Source organism: Aphelocoma coerulescens, chromosome 12, assembly GCF_041296385.1.
Source record: "Aphelocoma coerulescens isolate FSJ_1873_10779 chromosome 12, UR_Acoe_1.0, whole genome shotgun sequence".
NCBI lineage: Eukaryota > Metazoa > Chordata > Aves > Passeriformes > Corvidae > Aphelocoma > Aphelocoma coerulescens.
The window spans coordinates 8,425,447-8,444,854 of record NC_091026.1 but is presented as its reverse complement, the minus strand read 5'-3'; the positions used below and the strand labels follow the sequence as shown (position 1 = coordinate 8,444,854).

The 19,408-nt window shown below is 37.1% G+C and overlaps 1 protein-coding gene across 12 annotated transcripts in view; it reads left to right on the top strand.

Annotated features, from left to right (window-relative positions):
* ERC2 (ELKS/RAB6-interacting/CAST family member 2) overlaps nt 1-19,408 on the top strand; it is a 419,948-nt gene that overhangs the window by 77,358 nt on the left and 323,182 nt on the right. For all 12 annotated transcript variants that reach the window (XR_011154642.1, XR_011154644.1, XR_011154643.1 and 9 more), the window contains 2 exons: nt 10,999-11,073; nt 18,712-18,867. Coding sequence is in view for 9 of the 12 variants with exons in the window: in XM_069027749.1 (XP_068883850.1) it covers nt 10,999-11,073; nt 18,712-18,867 (231 nt within the window). In the remaining 3 variants the exon portion in view is untranslated. The remainder of the gene's footprint in view (nt 1-10,998; nt 11,074-18,711; nt 18,868-19,408) is intronic.

Sequence of the window (19,408 nt, the reverse complement as noted above, 5' to 3'; positions counted from 1 at the left end):
TCCTTGTCAAACTAAAGGTAGTTTGACAGTTGTATAAAAATCATCTTTTTCATGTAGTTAGAATGGAGAAGACCAACACTTATATTGATCATTTTGCTTATAGTATTGTATATCCTTTCTCATTTGCATTGCTGATATTTTAGGTTTTTGGCATTTGTGGGGGGCAAAAGGTGTTCTGAAGCTAGTAGTTGTACTACAGAACATGTTGAGTGTAAGACAAATGTTGAAGAAACAGCTTATTGACCGAAATGACTTTAACAGGAATCTTTTAGCATGTTGAGAATTCTGTTTCTATTTTACATATCTCTGTTCAGTAATGAGATAACTGATATTTGCCTGTCATGGGGATCACAAGCTAATTGAATAAAAATGGCATAAAAATAATTTCTCTAACTTAGAAATATTTTCATAAATAATGAGTTAGAATTATTCATCCAACTCGTGTGAATAAGAAACCTGAATCAGTTGTCATTTAAAGGAATCCATTGCTATTAATACTCCTCAGGGGAGCAGTGCAGTGTATCCCCTGTGCTGCTCAGAGGCTGTTCAGCTGAAGGGGAGCAGTGTGTGTGCTTTCCTGATCCTGGAAGGAGGCACCACTGTGGGTTCCTAAAAGTGTAGGTCCTGATTACTGCTGGCACATAGGGTGTCCCATGAGTTGTCTTTCACTGTCCCAATGAAGAAACAGTTCTTGAGTGGCACTGCCAGGGTTGTGCAATCGTCAGACTGGGTGGATGAGGTAGCTCTATATGAAACACTGAATGTGTGTTCTGACCTACTTTCCCACCTTAAAATGAGAAGTAGATTTAATGGATTATCAAAATGCTGTTGGAATGAGTTAGTGACAGGATGTGTCTGCTCACAGAGGGGAAGTGTTTGTATTTTTACACATAGAGGGGGTGTGCACATGGTCTTTTGATTAGTGATGAGTTACAAGTTTTTAATGAAAATGGTAGTGGTGTGCAGCCTGGCATAACTGTCCAGTGAGCAGAAAGGAAGAGGCTGTGGGCTGAAGAAATTGTTCTGGTTTCCTACATACAGTGGGAAGTTTGCCACTTTGATGATTAAAAATGCTCATTTTGTGGAATAGCAACTGTTGTTGTGGTACCTATTTTTAACATTGTATGAAATGTATACAGGTATGTAAAGGTCTGTGTAGATGTCTGTTTAAGAATGCTGCTGATCAATATGTGCAAATCCTGCAAGGGGGAGGAATTCATTATTTATGTATAGACTTTTTTATTCTGGAAGTTCAAAAATATTTAAGTTGAGACTTTTGGCTGCTATAACCCCTCTGCCTTTTACATATTCTTCAGTGTCTGAACCAGAACTTGAAAGGGTTGATGGCATCTTGTCTGTGCATACCGTTCTTGCTTTAGACTGAGTAAGTTAAGCTCTAATTTCAATGTACAAGAGAAAGGAGAGATGGTAAAGCAGAGAAAGCTCCTTCTAGGGTATGAATTGAGGTCCCTGCAGTAACTCTGGCCTGGTCATGAGCATTACATTGTCCTGTGCTCCACATAAAAAAAAGAATGTGTTCTTCTGAAAAAGGATAGTCTGGCTGAGAGCAGGAGAGAACATTAAACCTTCTTCTTCATAAAGTTCTCCCGAAACAAAGTGTTACTCTGAAAAGCCTTGAGCTGACTGCCTCTCTTTTGAAACAAATATGACAAAAGATGCTTATAATAGCAGTAATTCCAAGTTTTTGAGTTTGAAAAGATAGAGAAATCAGATAATACATAGCATGTAATTTTTTTCTCAGCATATTAAGGCACTTTTATTTGTTGAAACTGTACCTGCTGTATTCAGGCCTTCTGCAGTAGGGGCTCCAAAAGTTATCAAAACAAACCAAACCCCCTACCTATACTGATGTAAGTTTAGTGCCTAAAAAACGTAAAACATGGAAGGTGTAGATAACTGTGGTTTTGTTATTGCTGCCATTGCTGCCACTTTGTAACCTGGTGGATTTTTTTAAAATACATGTGATCGTGTCTTCTGTACAGAATTTAGTATCCTACATCAACATGCAGTTTTTTTCCCTTTTCCTGTTTTCCAGTCTTATCCTGTGCAAAGATCATCCCATGGATTTCCAAAGTTTTGAAAATTCTCCTTTAAGGTCTGTTTTTAATCACAACAGATAACAGCAGTAATTTCAGTGGAGATTCCTTTGATTTCCATCTCTAGAGAAAATTAAGCATTTGGATATTTGTGGTTTCTATGCATTCAGCATTTATTTTGAGTACTGCTGCACGGGGAAGTAGTTTTTAAACTGTGCCTCAGCCCCTGGTCTATAGGTATTCATGTCAGCATTTAAACACAGGAAAGATGAAGTCTCTGAACTGTGTGAGGAGGTGGTGTCTTGCTGCTTGCATTGCCCTGAGGTAAGGGAAAGGAATAAAATAAAGAATTTCTCAGTCTTCAAAAAAAATTATCTTTGATGTGTTGTTGTTTCTAAGAGACAGTATCAGATACTTTTCACTCTGCCGTAATTTCAAAACAGATAAGGATCTGTTTATCTTTTATGCAGTGATAAAATATGTTGGTGGATTTTTTTTTTTCTGATCATATTTTCAGTTAAGGGCTGTTTTTTTCTGTTCTGATGAAAAGGGAAGACTGAAAGAGGAAATTTGAACAGATGGATTTGAGTTACCAAGCAACACTTAGTTTCCCAGGCAATGGAAAAAGAATTGGAGCAGATGCTAAGTGGATTTTATTCCTTTTTTTTTTTCTTTTAAATTATGGTGCACTGATGTGTGAGCTTCAGTTCAGCAGACTCTTGAAAAACTTCATAGAATGATAAATATTCAATTAGGTGATGATAACTACCTGTGCAGGTTGTTTCCTGTGTGATTTGAACAGTTCTTTTCTGTAGTTGTGGTAGAACACAGTCTGTGCAGCAAGGCTGTTGTCGAGGGTGCTGGTTTTGTTTGCTTCACTCCAATATTCTCATAGACAATCAGCTCTGATTTTAATATGTTTCTGATTTTAATATGTTCCTGTAATATTGGGTTCAGGCTCTTCTGCAGAATGTTAGTTTCAGAGTGAAATAAGTGTTCTACTTTCTCAAGTGTTTAGACATTACCCCCTACCTCTTCCCTCTCAAGCAAGACTGACTTGGTTGGCAAATCTTAACTGATAGGCAGAGCTGCAGTGAATTGGTGGGTGCCTTGAATTCATTTTCTGGGTAATCCAAAAATAGGATTTTTTTTTTAAGTCAATGCAAATTAATTTCTTCCTTTCTTTTTTAGTGAGGTTGTGGTGCAGTGAGTTCTTTTGGCAAGCATAATGTTTTAACTTTAGGTTAAAAAGCATGCTGTTTACAAGTTTATTTAAAAAAAAAAAAACCAAACCAACCCAAAATTTCCACCTGCTAAAGCATGCCCAACACCTAAATTGTGTGAAAAATTGTCTGTCTTATCTCTTTAGGTTAGTGTTCTTATGTCCTTCTCTGCCATACATTTGCATAACCTAAAAGCTATATAGAACGCTTGGGAACGTAGGGATGACATTTCTCTGAATATCCAGGGGAGATAATTTTGTTAACTGAGAGCTTTGACATTCTGTTACACGATGATATGATAACTGTCATCTTTGTCAGAAAATAATACCGAATTTTTCATCTACCAGTATCTCCAACTCCTTTTCTGCAGGGCTGTTCTCAATGCACTCGTTCATCACCCAGCCTGCTCTGATAGTGGGCATTGCCCCTACCCAGGTGCAGGACCTTGCCCTTGGAGGTTCCCAGGAGCACATTCCTCCAGCCTGTCACTGTCCCTCTGAACCATCCCTTCCCTCAGTGATACCAACAGCACTGCTCAGCATGATGTTACCTGCAAGCTTGCTGAGGGTGTGCTCAGTCCCATTGATTGAGGTATTGAATAGTATTGGTCCCAATATGGGCCCCTGACAGACACCACAAATATCGTCACAAAATTTTATTTGCATTTTAAAAGAAACTTACTGTACCACAGAGCCAAGGAACTTACACATTTGAAGTCTTATTAACTCTGATGCTTGCTGGCATTGCTGATTAAGTTTAAATACTAAATAGCCTAAGCCAGCAGTAATCTTAAATGCATGTAAGTAAAACCCACCCATATTTAGAAAAGCACTTCCTGGAGAATTACAGAACTGTAAATCAAACCTGTAAGTTATTTTAGCTAGTGATTTCACCAAGTCCACATGAAGGCAAATGAGACATGAAAGGGTAGGCTAGAAAAGGTAATAAAAAACCAGTATATCCATTAATAAGTATGGACATTAGTAGATAACACTATGCTTTTCAAAATTGAAAAGTTCCATGCTAATCAATTTGAAGTATTACTGCAATGTGGGGATGGACATCACACAGGGAATGCCAGCACTCTCCTGGGCTGGCTCAGGCTGTTTAGTGCTTGATGTTTTATCAATGCTAAGTTTATAAAAGGATTTCTACCAGAAAAGTGAACAGCATGTTTGAAGTTCTGTGCATGTTAACACCAGCTAACACATTCTTCAGTAACCTTATGAGATCTGTGCAGCAAGTGTGTGAAATATGTAGTACTTCTGGCTTCAAGTTGTTGAGTGTGACTGGTTTTGGCAGGGCTGTTTTGCTGCCATTTGAGAAGTTCTTAATTTAATAATTTAAATTGTTTTTGCATCTGCAATCAGGCTGAAGAGGAGCACTGGTTCAGAGCTGAAATTAAACAAGTATTGCTGGGTGTGTCTGTAGGTTGGAAGGTGAGGAAAGCACTAAACAGGGTGTCACCCTTTGTCTTTTTATTTTTCTGGGACAGAACTCTTAGGTTTCAGCTTGTTTAAGGAAACTGTTGGGAGGTTAGCTGTATGAATATGGGAAGAGCTATTGGAAAACTTTTTTCCTCTACTTAGATGAACTGGCCTATAGAAATACCACAAGCACTGTGTGTTGGCACTGCTGGCAACACCCCATCTCACAGTACCGTCCACATTTAAATGGTTTTGTTATTTTATTATTTATGAAGAGTGCAGCTGGCACACAGCAGCATCTCTGCTGTGTGTTCTAGATCTTGGGATTGTATTTGGTAATCTTTGCTGTGGCTTTACCCTTTTAAGCTTTGCCTGTATGCTTTTGATGGCAGGAGCAAGGGAAGTCTATTCTTAGTTACACCCTAAGGTGGAATTCCATTATTACTCCATGGTTAGTGTTACACTTATTGTAAAACTGATGGGATATTGCTTTCTTTTTCAACCTTATTAAAAAGTTCTTTGTGTGCTCAGGCTTCTAAATGGGAGGGAAGTAGTGGAAGTAAGTCTTTAAAATCATGGATTTGTTGGATAAGGATTTTTTAAATACTATGGATTACATAAAGGATTTGTTACAATAAGGATTTTACATTTTAAGAATTTGAAGATGTGATAAAAGATAGTCTTCCAAAAAAAGATCCCAAAACCAAATACCTAAAATCCTCTGGTTTATAACTCACAACAATATTTCATTGATGTGTCCTACTGCAAAGTAAGTGATTCTCTTTAGTGCACTTGGGTTATTAATAAATGCCTATTTAAACATTCAGCTTTAAAAAACAAAAGGCATATTTTTCCATGCAGTTTTAAAGCTTTATGTGTAGTGCAAAGAGTAAGTTTTTTAGCCAAGATGTTTCCAGAGTATATTTGCTTTGCAGAAGTGTAAGCAGCAGTTGGAACTTCTGTTTTCTGATTCTAATTGACTGCCCCTGAAAACAAATATATGGGCTTCCTTTACTGCAGGCACTCAGGGGTTTTGGTATGGGTTCTTAAAGAAAATGGTGAAAAGCAAGAAAACTGTTTATCATCAAAGTTTCTTTTTCTGAAGATATGTGTGAAGCAATAACTCTTCCCTTTTCCTAAATTTGGAGAAGTAATTTTGGAAAGAGGAAAAGAGATTAATGATACAGTGCAAAACAGGAACGATCCCCTTGAAGGTTTATTCCTTCTACAAAGAAAAGAAATAAATTTTCAAGAATTCCGGTAAAAGCGGAGTTTCAGTAGCTCCTTTCAGGAAACATTCTGTGTGCTTTCAGTTAAAAACTAAATTGTCTCACATGCATTTCAAGCTCCATATACAAACTGTGTTTTCACTTGAAACCTTTTGTATGTGGTCTCTTGCCAGAGGACACTCTTCCAGTATGACAATGCACGTGGTTGCTTAAGGTGTTTTTGACATACAAGTCAAAGAAAAGCTGAGTTTCTTAATGCTCAGATTATTTTTCCTCATAGTCTGTGTTTAGGCATGTTAGTAAAACTTTATAAGCCCCTCTTATATGCATGAATTCAGGAATAAATGGAAGTCTGATTGTTGCAAAGATGTACTTTGGCTCGTGATTCAATAGGATGGTTTTCAACTGGTGTAAAAACTCCTCCTTTCTCCCTCCTACTCTTTACATCTCTGAGTTTTTTAATGTAGGCCAGGGGTGGTGTTAGACTCATTGTTCAAGAGTAATACTGAGGCCATTGAGATTATTGTTGGACTTGTCCATGGTGATGGACCATTGACCTTTTTCTTATGGCTTGGTGGTGGTGCCTGATTAATGCAGTTTCTTTCATATTCATCAAAAGTCATATCTGTTTATTTAAAATGATAAATGGAGAGAGAATTAGGCATGCATCCGAGTATTTTGCTTATAGGTGAGAACTGAACAGATTTAAATACACCTAATTTACAAATAAACTCTCTGCAGAACTTTTGTAGCTATCAGCTCTTCATATGTCCTCTAATTTTTCGTTTCATGTCCTTATATACACATTTTCATTTCTTCAAGCTGTAAAACTTGTTGGGATTTGACAAAATTTCTTTAACAGGTTTTCACAGAGCTCCAATACCTATAATGGTGAATTTTAAAAAGATGGTCCATGCTAACATGATTTTTAAAACCCTTTCCAATAACCGGGCTCGTCACTCCTGCACACTGGAGACAGACATGGGAATTTTGTGTTGTCAGTTTATGGTTTCCTGAAAGATAAAGTGTTTGATGAGGATTTTTAAAATCTACTCTCATTTAAATTACTATGAGACTCTTTTGGCTGGGGGTGGATGTGAAGAGTTAGAAAACAGAAAAGAGCAGATAAGTCTGTATGTTAAGAATGAATTAATTCCTGTATGTTACATTTTTCCAGTATTCTGGTTAAATTGAATTTGATCAGGGTTTCTAATGGTATTTTTGGCTGAAGAAACACTGCTATTTAGACACTTTAGGTAAGTGCTGTGCTTTTACTTAAATGATTGATCGAAATATTAAAATACTGATGGTCTAAATTTTAAAGTTCAGACAAGCTGATCCTGTAGAAGAACTATCAAGGCTTTCTTTTCCAGGAGAATGGAACCAGTGTGCTTTGAGGTGTTTGAGAGAACTAGCAGCTCCTGCACCATTGCCTGCAGTGATTTACAGATTTGTACATTTTGTCTATGAAGGCAAAAAGCTGCGTTTACTGGCAGTGGTTTTTCATGCCAGTTTTAATGGTGCCTTCTTTAATAATTTCTTTCTTCTTCCAATGGTTATTTGATTCTGATGGTTTTATTGATTTTACGTCTTTATTTTTCACAAGTCTTGAATTTTGTTAGTTTTTAAACATCTTCTTGTTTTTGGTTCCATTTTCCTTCTATTCTTTAATCAATAGAAGCATACCAGTTGAAATGCAAACCCACTGACAGTTTCACACCATCTCTAAATTGCTCATTTTCCTGATCTTTTCCTTTCTAGCACTTTTTGTCATTATTTTAGGCAGTTCTGTGTAAATAAAGGTAAAACCTTGAACTACATTGACAGGGTTGGTATCATTGAATGAGAACAACACAGTCATGATGTCTTGGGAACGTTAATAAAATACTTCAGAAACAGAGTAAAGAAGGATCTGTTTTCAGCACCCTGACTTTCCTGCAGCCAAGAGATGAAGTGTCTTTTAATAAAGCTGGGATAAAACCATGCTTTTATTTGGGTAATTAGTATTAAATTCAGATTATACTACGTAGTGGGGATTTTCAGCACCAGTGAATAATGACAAAATCTTGCAATCATATCAATTTCTGAACAGAAGGGTAGAATTCATTTTCCCACCAGTATTTTAGGATTATAAATATAACCTACCTCCTCTTTGGATTTTTTTTCTTGGTGTTTGAATTATTGTTAAAATTGTGTGCTAAATTTACTTCTGAGGCCAATACAGGATGCTAACCTAATACTGTGGAAGGAGAAAGCCAGGTTTGGGTTGAAACTTATTTTAGTTTAAAAGCAAAGACTATTAAAGTAAATTGAATGTGAAGAAGATCTGATTACCTGTCAATTTTGTGTGGGTGCATTAATCACCTTGACAACTAAGCATCATCAGGAAAGACAAGGTGTGGGCATTTGGTTACACAGAATTAGAATTAATTTGCCTGTGCAAAGTGGTTGCTCAGAATTACTACGAATTGCAGATGTCACATAGAGGGATATAAAGAAAATCTAATTTTATAAATGATTGCAACTCTGAGAGATTTTAGTATAGGCTTTGATCATTGCAGAGATGATGAAACAAGTACTTTGTTGTGGATATAAGTATCAAGAGTTCCATTCAATAAAGCTTAGGTTAAAAGAAACTATCCCTGATAAGATTTTGATTTTTTTTTTTTTTCCCCCCACATATTCTTCTTTGTCTTCCTGGACTTTTTATTAAAAGAAATTAAAAAAAAAGAAAACCACATCATTCCAGAAATGATGTAATGGATAAAAATCTGGTTTCCTTAGGCTATGAGGACTTTCTGAAATCTCCAGAATATCTCTTGCTTAGCTGTTCAGGCAAATTTTAAAGCCTCCAGATGACCTCAGAGTAAGAAAATCAGTGTATCATGTACATAAACTGTATCCTTAAATTAGTACCCCCAAAGTATATCCCTGAATCAGGTACCCCAAATGAAAAAGCACATACCTAGAACAACATAAATTCAAGAACTGAGCCTTGTGGGAGTCTCCAAACATTTGAATCTGATTGGAAGAAAACCCACACAAAATAATAAAGTGGGAGTCATTTTCTGATCTTCTCCAGAATCCTAAAGTCTGCTTCATTTTACCATCAGGGATAGAGAAGAAAAGCTTTTAAGTCAGCCAGCATCAGATTGATTCATAAAGCAAACAGGAAAAGCATTATGAGACAAGGCTTCATGCTATGATAGACATCTCGGAATATGCATCTTTGGCAGTCTATTCATCTTTGGCTAAGGGGGTGGAAACTCTGGTTTGTCTCCCTGGGCAATGTGTGGAATCCTGTTTATATTCCAGCTCAGTTTATATGGCCTTGGGGAGAAAAGTCTGGTCTTAGAATTAGCTGTAATTTTTGCTGATCTGATAGTGGTATGGCTGGCCAACTATTCTTTTGTATAACTTTGACAAATTCATTACATTCTCCTGTTTTTTAAAACAGTTGTGCAGTGAAGGTACTTGTTTGATCTAAGACAAACAGCTGGTGGTGGTGGAGAGATTCCTTGCATAGGTGATTTGCAAAGATTTCTTTCTTTTTATACTATGGAGAGTCGCATTGAAATTAAAAGAAAAAAGCCAACAAAAAAGGACTACTCAGAGATACTATTTCATAAATGCAGAAAGAATTCCATAAATGCCAAAGCATTTGAAAAAATCATAAAAGCAAAATTATAAGTTCACTGTTATCTGTTAGGTGCAGTTTAAATATATGTATATGTACCTGCAATATGTTTAACCTAATAAAAAACCATTCAGACTTAGCATTAGGTGTACTAACTTGTCTCTTTCAGTTACTTTAATATATTAGGCCACACATTTTTTTAATCTATTTTATAAAGATGTTTATTAGCAGTAGACTTTAGTTTAATAACATACATTAAATCACTCCTACTACTTAGTCTTTGAGAACAGTTGTTTCTCACAGTTGTGGATCAGCAATATGTTTGCTGCTACACAGAAGAAGAAACTGATTGATAGTTTGTGATACAAAAAATTATGGCTTTTAAACTTGTGGGTTATAAGGTAGGCAAGACCTAGGTGAATGACCTTGGCTCCTTGGCCTCAAGCATAAATGTCTTTTTCATGGCTACAAGGTTAGTTCAGGAGTATATGTGGAGCACTGCAGTAGAAAGAACTGAGACATAAAGACAATCAAGGATGACACTCCTGTCCTTTAGAGCAGGACTCCAAAGGAGTAGAAATGGGACTGTATTTGTCCTGGTTCAGGTTTTTTTAATAATAAATCTCAGATGGTTTATGAGAAGGGAATAAGCATCACCAAATTCTCAAATGAAAATGTTTTGTCACACCTTTACTCCACTTTTTTTCCAGGTAGTTATGTGAGTTTTTTATTGGGATGTATCATACCAAGATACAGCTCTGGTTTTATGAGACTGAGTGATGCTGTCTTCATACTCTTGTAGGGGTTTTTTATTATTATTTTTATGAAGACCAGTATGTATTGGTTCTGTTAACTTTGTCTTAACTAATGCAATCCATTTTTCTTTTGCCTGTGGATTAAGATGCATAAAAAACAGTATGAAAATGTGAAAACTGAAATGTAATTGCTACTGTAGCGTGTGCTGCATCAGCCCACTACATAATTATTATCCTTAAAATGTCAAATTTAAATATAATGTCTTTAAATTGCTTATTTCAGACATTAGAGGAAAAATTAAGAAGACATGACTGTAAAAGATTTAACACTTAGCAGTGTTTGAATTAGTAACACAATTGAATTAAGTTTGGGTGTTTAAGCAGCAACAGCAGCATTGTATTTGGACTAAGAGATTCCTTGCTGGGCTGTCACGCTTGACATGAATTATTGATAAGGGGTTTCAGAAATAGCACATGTGCTGGCAGAGTTGGCTGTAACATGAGATCAGTACTGCAGCAATGGCAGGGGGGTTACAGCCAGGGAAGCACCTGTAGCACTTGGACTTACGTGGTTCTCATCATCCCACTTTTGTTGCAATGAGTTCATATGAGCAATTAAAATAATGGGAAGATGAGCCGTCAAGCTTATTTCTATCGTGTTCCTCCACAGGAATTGCATAGAAGAACCCAACTTCAGCCTGAGCCAGCAAAGACAAAGGCTCTGCAAACAGTTATTGAAATGAAGGTATGGTCTTTGCATGTTTCCCTCTGTGTTGTTTTTTCAGCATGATGTTGTGTACTGGGTATGGCTGGGTTGGAGTTAATTTTCCCTGGAGCAGCATGTCTGGTGCTGTGTTTTGAATTTCAGACTGAAACAGTGTTGATAACATGCTGATGTTTTAGCTGTTGTCCAAAAGGGCTTACACAGAGTCAAAGGTTTCCCAGTTTCTCACTCTGCTCCCATCCTCTAAGTAGGGTGGGGATGGACAAGAGGCTGGGAGGGAGCACAGCAGGGACAGCTGACCCAAATTCACCAAAGGGATATTCCATCCCATCATGTCATGCTCAGCAAACTGAAGGGAGGACATTCAGAGTCACGGCATTTGTCTTCTCAGATAACTCTTGTGCCCGATGCAGCCCTCCTCTCCTGAAGGCAGCCAGGCATCTACCTGCCCATGGGGAGCAGTGCATGAATTCCATATTTTGCTTTGCTTGCATGCACAGCTTTGCTTTACATATTGCACTGGCTTTACCTCAAACAATGGGTTTTCCCACTTTTGCCCTCTGGTTGTCTTGCTTGTCCCACTGAGGGGGGAGTGAACGAGCAGCCGTGACACTCAGCTGCCTACCAGGGTTGATTTATGACTGTTTAGTCATTAATGCTTCCTTTACCATGTCAATTAATTCTGTTATGTAGCTAGGAATAATTAGTATTTATTTCTCCTGGTGTGCTTACTAAATAAAATTGATTAAAAAAAATCAAGTGTAGCATTGCTGAGTAATGATAACTGAATATTGCTTTTAAAAAAGACTAGGGTGTGTATGTGTGTGTGTTTTAGGAGATCCAAAGTACACGGACTAAACTGACAAACAGAAGTCTGAGGCAAACTGTCCAAGGCTAATGTAAAATGTTTTCTTTCTCAAACTTTAAAACCAATTCTTCTGTTGGTTGTTATGAGGCCATAATTTTACAGCCAACCTAAAGAAAATACTAGTTGCATCAGCAGATATGAAAAAATATGATGAAACAGCTCTCTTAGTCCTGACTATAGTTCACCTTTTTTGATATATAATATTACTAAAGTGTTGTGACTTTTCCCTCCACAATAACAAAGAATAAAAATAGTAATTTAAAAAGTGAAAACGGATATTTTTGCATAATTCTATGAGTCTGGAATGTTCATCTTTAAGAAAAATACCATGAGACCTGAGATAATTTGTGAGTTGGCAATGCTGCCTGAAATTCATTAATGATGGCCTTTCAGTCTTAAAAGGAAGTGCAAATTAAAGGCCTCATTTTGCCAGTGACTTCTGTTATGAGCAAATGAGTTCAGCATGTCTGAACATTGTGGTAAATACACAGTTAAAACAACAGCAGGACTTTTTAAATACAGTATCTGTCTTTTTATAGATAATAATTAGTTTGGATTATATGAGTAACAAATAAGGTACATTGATTACAGAATTCCATTTCTAGATGTATATTTGTTTTCATTAGTTCAGAAGTCTTTTTATGAAATCTAAAATATGTCTTTGCAGTAACTCATTGCCCTAAGTGAATGGAAAAGTAAGGGAGTGGCTGAGAAACTTGGTTTTTCTCTTAATATTCAGAACTAGAAATTTGAAAGTTTAGGGATACAAAAACAATGTGATAGAATAATTTATAATCTTTCATGTGGGTTATTAACAATGTAAAGGACATGTTGAAATTGATTTTCAATTCCTCTTCCTGTACCAAAACTCTTTGAAAGGAACAGGGATAGGGGGTACATGACCCATGAATGACACGTGTGATGACTGTAGTTGTTCCTGACAGTGTCTGTTGCTGAAGACAGTGAAGTGTTTTCTGTTTGACTTCCAGGAGAGGTGGGCATGGTGCAATGTTCCACTGTTTAAAAACTGAATCTTCGTAGTGAGGGCTTTCATTTGTCATGAGTGAGCTGAAATCATGTTGCTGGAGTACTGATGCCAGGCTGCTTTTTGGCTCTGAGGCATCCAGTTCTTTCTGTCCCTGTGAACACACACCCCTTTGGGGTTGCCCCTGTCTAAAATAGGCCTAATACTGAAAAGAAAAAGGGGCAAATGTAAGATGTTGAAATCCGCATGATTAAACAGCAGTTTTCACTACAAGTTCCAGATTTGGACTGTTTTCAAGTAAATTTAAATTGTCTTAATCCATTTGTTTTGAAAAAAATGTGGAACATTTGTTTTGAATGATCGAGCATTGAAGGAATTGTTTCCCTACAGTGTTGAGGGTAGAAGGAGGGAGAGGATTAGCTGTAATATGGCAATCTCAGGCCATTCACTCCCCCATGCAGAGGCTCTAAGCAGTTTCCATTTCTCTTCACCACACCCAGCCCCTTCCAGCCCTTCACCACTTTGGCTTTTGTCTGAGTCCTTTCCATGGCTCCCTCAGGCTCTGCCAGGATGCAACTTTCCCTCCTTCATAAATCCTTCTATTCTCTCTGTGGTTTTCTTCTGTCCCTTGTCACTGCTGAATTCTGTCCCTTTTCGTGGTCTCTATTCCCTTTCATCTAATCAAGTATACCCACTTATCCTACCTATCCTCTCTTGTGCTTATTTGTCCTAGACATCTTCTGAATTACCTTTTCTGTCCTGTCATCATTTCCCTCTGAAACTTTGTAAATAGTTGCTTTTTCTTACAGCAATTGCCTTTTCTGCATAACTGCTGTCTTGTTGAGCAGTGTCCATATCCTGTATGTTCATGCAAAATAAAAAAGGGCAAAAAAAAAAAAAGATGGAAAATTCACATGCTATGCCTTGACTCCTGTTTTTCTTGCTTTATTTATTCCTTTCCAGATATCTATTGTCTTTTCAGATGCATTGCACAGGCTGTTCTTTCCTAACTTTCTGGTTTTGCTTCATAGACACATTTGCTTCCCGATGTCATGTCTTTTGCTCTATTGTTTCTCACTACATTCTTTACTCAGCTCTCTTTTCTGCAACTGACCTTATTCTCCAGAAGCCCTCTTTTCTTCTGCAAAGCAGAGTCACAAAACTAAGGGAGAGCAGGATGCTTCCCTCTCACACATGCTCCTGTTATTCCCTCAGACTAGTCTAGTTTTGATGCCGGGGTTGCTTTTGACTTTGTGACTGTGGATATATGTAATTAAACTGCATTTTTTCCCCTCAAGTCTAAATCTTAGTCTGTTAAAGTATAAAATAAAACTGGTACATGGAAATCCTTTCCTTTAACTGCTATTGCACCCATGCATGCTTCCTTGCATATTGTGTACTGGCAAATGCCAGATGACTGATATCTTTGAATGTATTTTGAATATCAGCGATATTCAAAGTTGATGAACTCCTGTTAATATAATACAAAGATTAAAAGGAAACATACTTTTCATTTTATGGTAAGTGCTCCTGAGCCACGTGAATGGGATCAAAACTTGCTCATCTCTCGTGAAGCCTCACCTGGAGTGCTGCATCCTGTTCTGGGCTCCACAGGACAAAAAAGACATGGACCTGTTGGACCAAGTCCAGAGGAGAGCCACAACAATGATCAGAGGGCTGGAGCAGCTCCTATACAGATGGGCTGGGAGAGTTGAGGCTGTTCAGCCTGGAGAAGAGAAGGCTCCTCAGTGACCTTATAGCCTTTCAGTCCTGAAAGGGGGCATATAAGAAAGATGGGGACAGAGGTTTCAGTAGGGCCTGTTCTGATAGGACACAGAACAACAGTTTTAAACTGAAGTAGGATTAATTTAGATTGGACATATGGGAAAAAAAAAAACTATGATGAAGGTGGTGAGGCCCTGGCACAGGTTGCCCAGAGAAGCTGTGAATGCCCCATCCCTGAAAACGTTCCAGGCCAGAATGGATGGGGCTTGGAGCAAACTGGGATAGTGGAAGGTGTCCCTGCTCATGGCAGGGGGTTGGATTAGATGACCTTTAAATGCTGCTTCCAGCCCAACCATTATATGTTGCTATGGTCTAATTCTACCATCACTAAAACAGTGATATTACTTGAGAGAGAAAATCAGAAACTGCCAACAGATATGGCCTAGAACTCATCTTAAGGATAGGATATTGAAAAATATGTGGAGGCTAGCATCTATAAAGTCTTTATAAATGTAAGCTGTAAAGTAAATAAAAATATTTGTGGTTTACCTTACTTGCAGAAAGAGCCATCTTTATGTATTGATCCAGCTGTGATATTTCAGGTATGGGTTTGGTTCTAGAGGAGTGTGTATGTGTGTTTGCAGTGCAACATACTCTATTGCTAAGGTTGCATGAACTTTCGCTTCCCTTATCTTCAAAGATAAACCTGAATATTCTCTGCATTAAATTGACAAGGTAAAAATTCATACAGTAAGAGCAGTTGTGTATGGTCTGTTGACAGCCTATGTACATAAGTGTTTAAATTCAAGCTTTATTAAATGTGAAGTTTCAAATATTACCTTCTGATTGCTTGTTGAATGCCCTACAAGCAAAATTTTTCACAGACATAATTTAAATTTATCAGGTATCTCACATGATGAGCAGTAGCATTTTCTTACTTTTCCTTTCAGAGTAAGACAGCCTGGAATGATGTATTATACAGAGTTGAACTTGATGATCTGTGTGGGTCCCTTCCAGCTCAGAATATTCTGTGATTATTTACAAATGTTTTGCCCTTTTCCTGCCCCTCAGTTTTCAGGAAATGTACTGTAGGGCTCTTGTAAGTATTGATATGATTCATGAAACCTCATTGTGGAAACTCATTTGTAGAGTTAGTCTTTTTCTATTGTGAAGCCCTGTTGTTTTCAGCATCAGGACACATACTAATTTTTTTCACATTCCAAAAGAGGTGGGTTTCTGCTAGGTCCAGCCAGCAGAAACCTAAATAGCCCTAACCTCTCCTAGAATATCTGCAACACTGTTCTAATAAAGGAGATAAGGAAGAAGTATTGGTGACTGCTGGAAGGGGGGGATAGATTAGGGTGAGTGCCCTGATCTCTATCACAAATCCTGCTATGTAATCTTATGTCTTTTAACAGATTTAGAGGGCCTGACTGAAAAATCTGAACAAATGCTGCATTGTTGTAGAACTCAGAAGATGTTTATTAGTACCATTTAATACTAATCTGCTTCCTTAATATTATTGCAAAGGAATCTTCATTGTGATTCAACACAGACCCATGTAGTTTTTTAGAATGTTGCTAATGGTGATAAATCTTAGAGGTTTGAAGGAAATATTGCATCTGTTCCCATTTCAGTTTCTGAAAGCTTGCCAGACCCTGTGCCCCAACAAGACTGGTTGAAAGTTTTCCAATTGAAATTTTCTTTGGGAAAACGCTGATTCAGCTGAATCAGAAGATTTTATGGGAATGTGCCTATTCTGTCAAAACTTTTGGCAAATGCAAAGCTACCAAACTTTCTCTCCATCCTGTAAGTCAGCCCAGCTCCCTTGTGGCAGTACCCACTGGGAGCTCTGGGCTCTCTGATTATCTCTGACCTACAAGGTTCCTCACTTTCTAGCAGTTGTCCAGGCAGGAAACCTGTGAGGTTTCCTGGGCAAGCCAGCATGCAACTGGGAACAGTACCTTTGAATTTCACAAAATTTGTGAAATATCTGGCTTCTGTTGCAATAAAAAGTTAATATAAAACTTAGTGACAATTTTTCAAGACATAGGAAAATAGCTTTCACACATCTCTAATCACAGCATGCAGAGATTGATTAAAAATAAACTTTTCCTCAGATTTCAATCTTGTGATGAAGTAGAAGTACAGAAAGTGCTTCCACAAGTTATGTTAGATATTTCTCATAAAGCTTAAATGTTATTCTGTGATGTATAAACCTTCTAAAGAGTGTAGCAGGCTGTGCTATAAATTGTTTCTGCCATATTATATTTGCAAACACATAAAATACGAAGGCGGTACAAAAAGGCAGACTCTTACAGACTTAGCTGGGGAGATTTGATGAAGACTATTCCCAGATGTCATGTCATAACAGGTCATGTAAGTATTAATATATTTCATTGCAAAATCATTCCAAAGTGTAGTGAAGCATAGGTTTTGCTTTTATCTTCAAAAATAGGAGAAAAATATTTCTGAAATGAAGTCTAATGGAGCAAGCTGAATTGATTGTATCTGTGAGAGCTACAATTATTTTTGTGTTGTGTTTAAGTCTTCAGAGCTTTTAAATACTTTTGTATCTTGCAGTATTTTTCCTTTTGTGCAGCTTCTCCAAATGTGAGAAGATTTAATGAGAATTTTTCCCCTTTTTCATTCCATCTCAATATTTTACTTCTGTGTTTTAGAATTAAAATTAATTGTAAAGTTAATTTTTGGTGGAATAAGAAAATAATAAAAGAAAACTTCTCTCAGTTTGAGATTTATTGTTGACTATAAAGATAAAAGCAAAAATGTTAGAGGAGTGACAGTGGGCCATCTAAGTGGCATTGCCTAGTCCTTAGCTTTCATTCTATATGGATTTATAACAGTGGTCCTCAAAAATAATTTGAGATACTTTTTCCCTTCAGTACCAAAAATTCAGATGTTTTTTGGAACTTCATCCAGACTCTTCTGTGTCTTAAATTGCTAAATGTGCCTAGCTTTGTTATGAAAGAAGCTATTACAGGCGCTGGGGTTTTTGCTTGTTTTTAGGCAGCCTAAAGAAAGCAACAAAGTTGCAGTGATTCAACCTTACCTTGTCCTGGTTAAAGGATCAATTACATTTGTATGTTTTTCCCAAATTAGCTTTCTAACTTAATAGCCTGGTCTTAGTGAATCAGGTTGGTTTGTTTTCTGTGGTGTGTTTGGTTTTTAAATTTTTATTTCATATTGATTTCAGTGGAACAAGAACTTCATCCAGTCTCTAATATTGTACGGGTGGTTGATCCCTCTGTGTTGTTGACTAGATTTCCTAATGAGTAATTTTGCAATGTTCTTTCACACAGAAAGTTGTGACAGATTTGTGTAATCGATTTTCTAATCTTTCTGACTCTCACAGAAGGGACTTAGCCAATTTCCAGATGACTGGAAACAGCAAAAATCTTCACTGTTTTCCAGTGTGGTGCTGGCACACGTGGCAGCCATTGGCTGGCATGTAAAAATTTTTAATGGTTGTGGTTTTGTTTATCTTGGGACTCACAATAAAAAGTGCTAAATCCACTCTTAGTGATGTGGCTAGATTAGTCAAGGAAAAATATATGAGGACACAACCTTTCTCCCTGTTGAGAGCAGGCAGAACTCCAGAGGAAGAGGGACCCTGAGCCTCAGGCTGAGCAACACAATGAAGCGGCCTCTTGTCCTGCAGAGACATGGACTGGCCTCTCTAGGCTAAACTTTGTGTCTAACAGCTTGGGAGAATAGCCAGGCCTAGATGGTTGCTAACCATAACATGGTTTGTTATCATACATAGTGGAAAAATAGGGCATCTGCCATTCTCCCTTCATCCCTGTGTAGGAATTAAATGGAATTTTGACCGGAATGTATTCTCTACAGACTGTGCAACTGTGGTGAAGGAGGTCTGGTCTGAATTCTGCATTTCTTTAAGCTAAACCCAATAGAATTATTCCTGGTTTATGTGCATTCTCTATTTGTACCATCTATTTTTGCTGTCTCATTATTTGATATTCACTCAAGTACAGATATGCTTCTGTTGCTCTTTAATATATGTCTCATGCAATTTTCAATACTCTCTTTTTTTGTAACTTAGGATACAAAAATAGCTTCACTTGAGCGCAATATAAGAGATCTTGAAGATGAAATACAGATGTTAAAGACAAATGGAGTTCTGAATACAGAGGACCGAGAAGAAGAAATCAAACAAATAGAAGTTTACAAGAGTCACTCAAAGTTCATGAAAAATAAGGTAAGATCTATTTATAAAAGAGATTAAAACTGTTTAAATAATGGAAAGAAAAGTTTTAACTTGACCGTTTCCAATGCAAGCAGCTGCATGTCTCCTTTTGGTAAATCTCTACTGTATGATAATCAGTAGACATGAAGGAGTGGAGCATTTTGGATAAATGAAAATTATTTTGATTTTAGCTTTTAGTGTTGTTTTGTAGTAAAGACTTTTGTTTCCTAGAGGCTACCAAATTGTACTCTGCTCATCTTTTCAAGACTAGCAATTTAATGATTTTGTTCCTGAAGAGTTCCTTTAATTTTGTATTACTTTACATAGACTATTAGGAGTTGACCACAGGCAGGGAATAAACATGTAGTGATGTGACACATTTCATTGTATCAAACTCAAAAAACATTATTGCTTGTTCATTGTTTGGGGGTTTTTGCTACAGAAGAAATTAAAGTGTTTGTGCCCATGTGGAATTAATCCAGATTTATAAAGAAAAAATAATAATCAAAGAACATACTTATTCTGTTGGAAAAAAAGTAGCTTTTAAGCTACT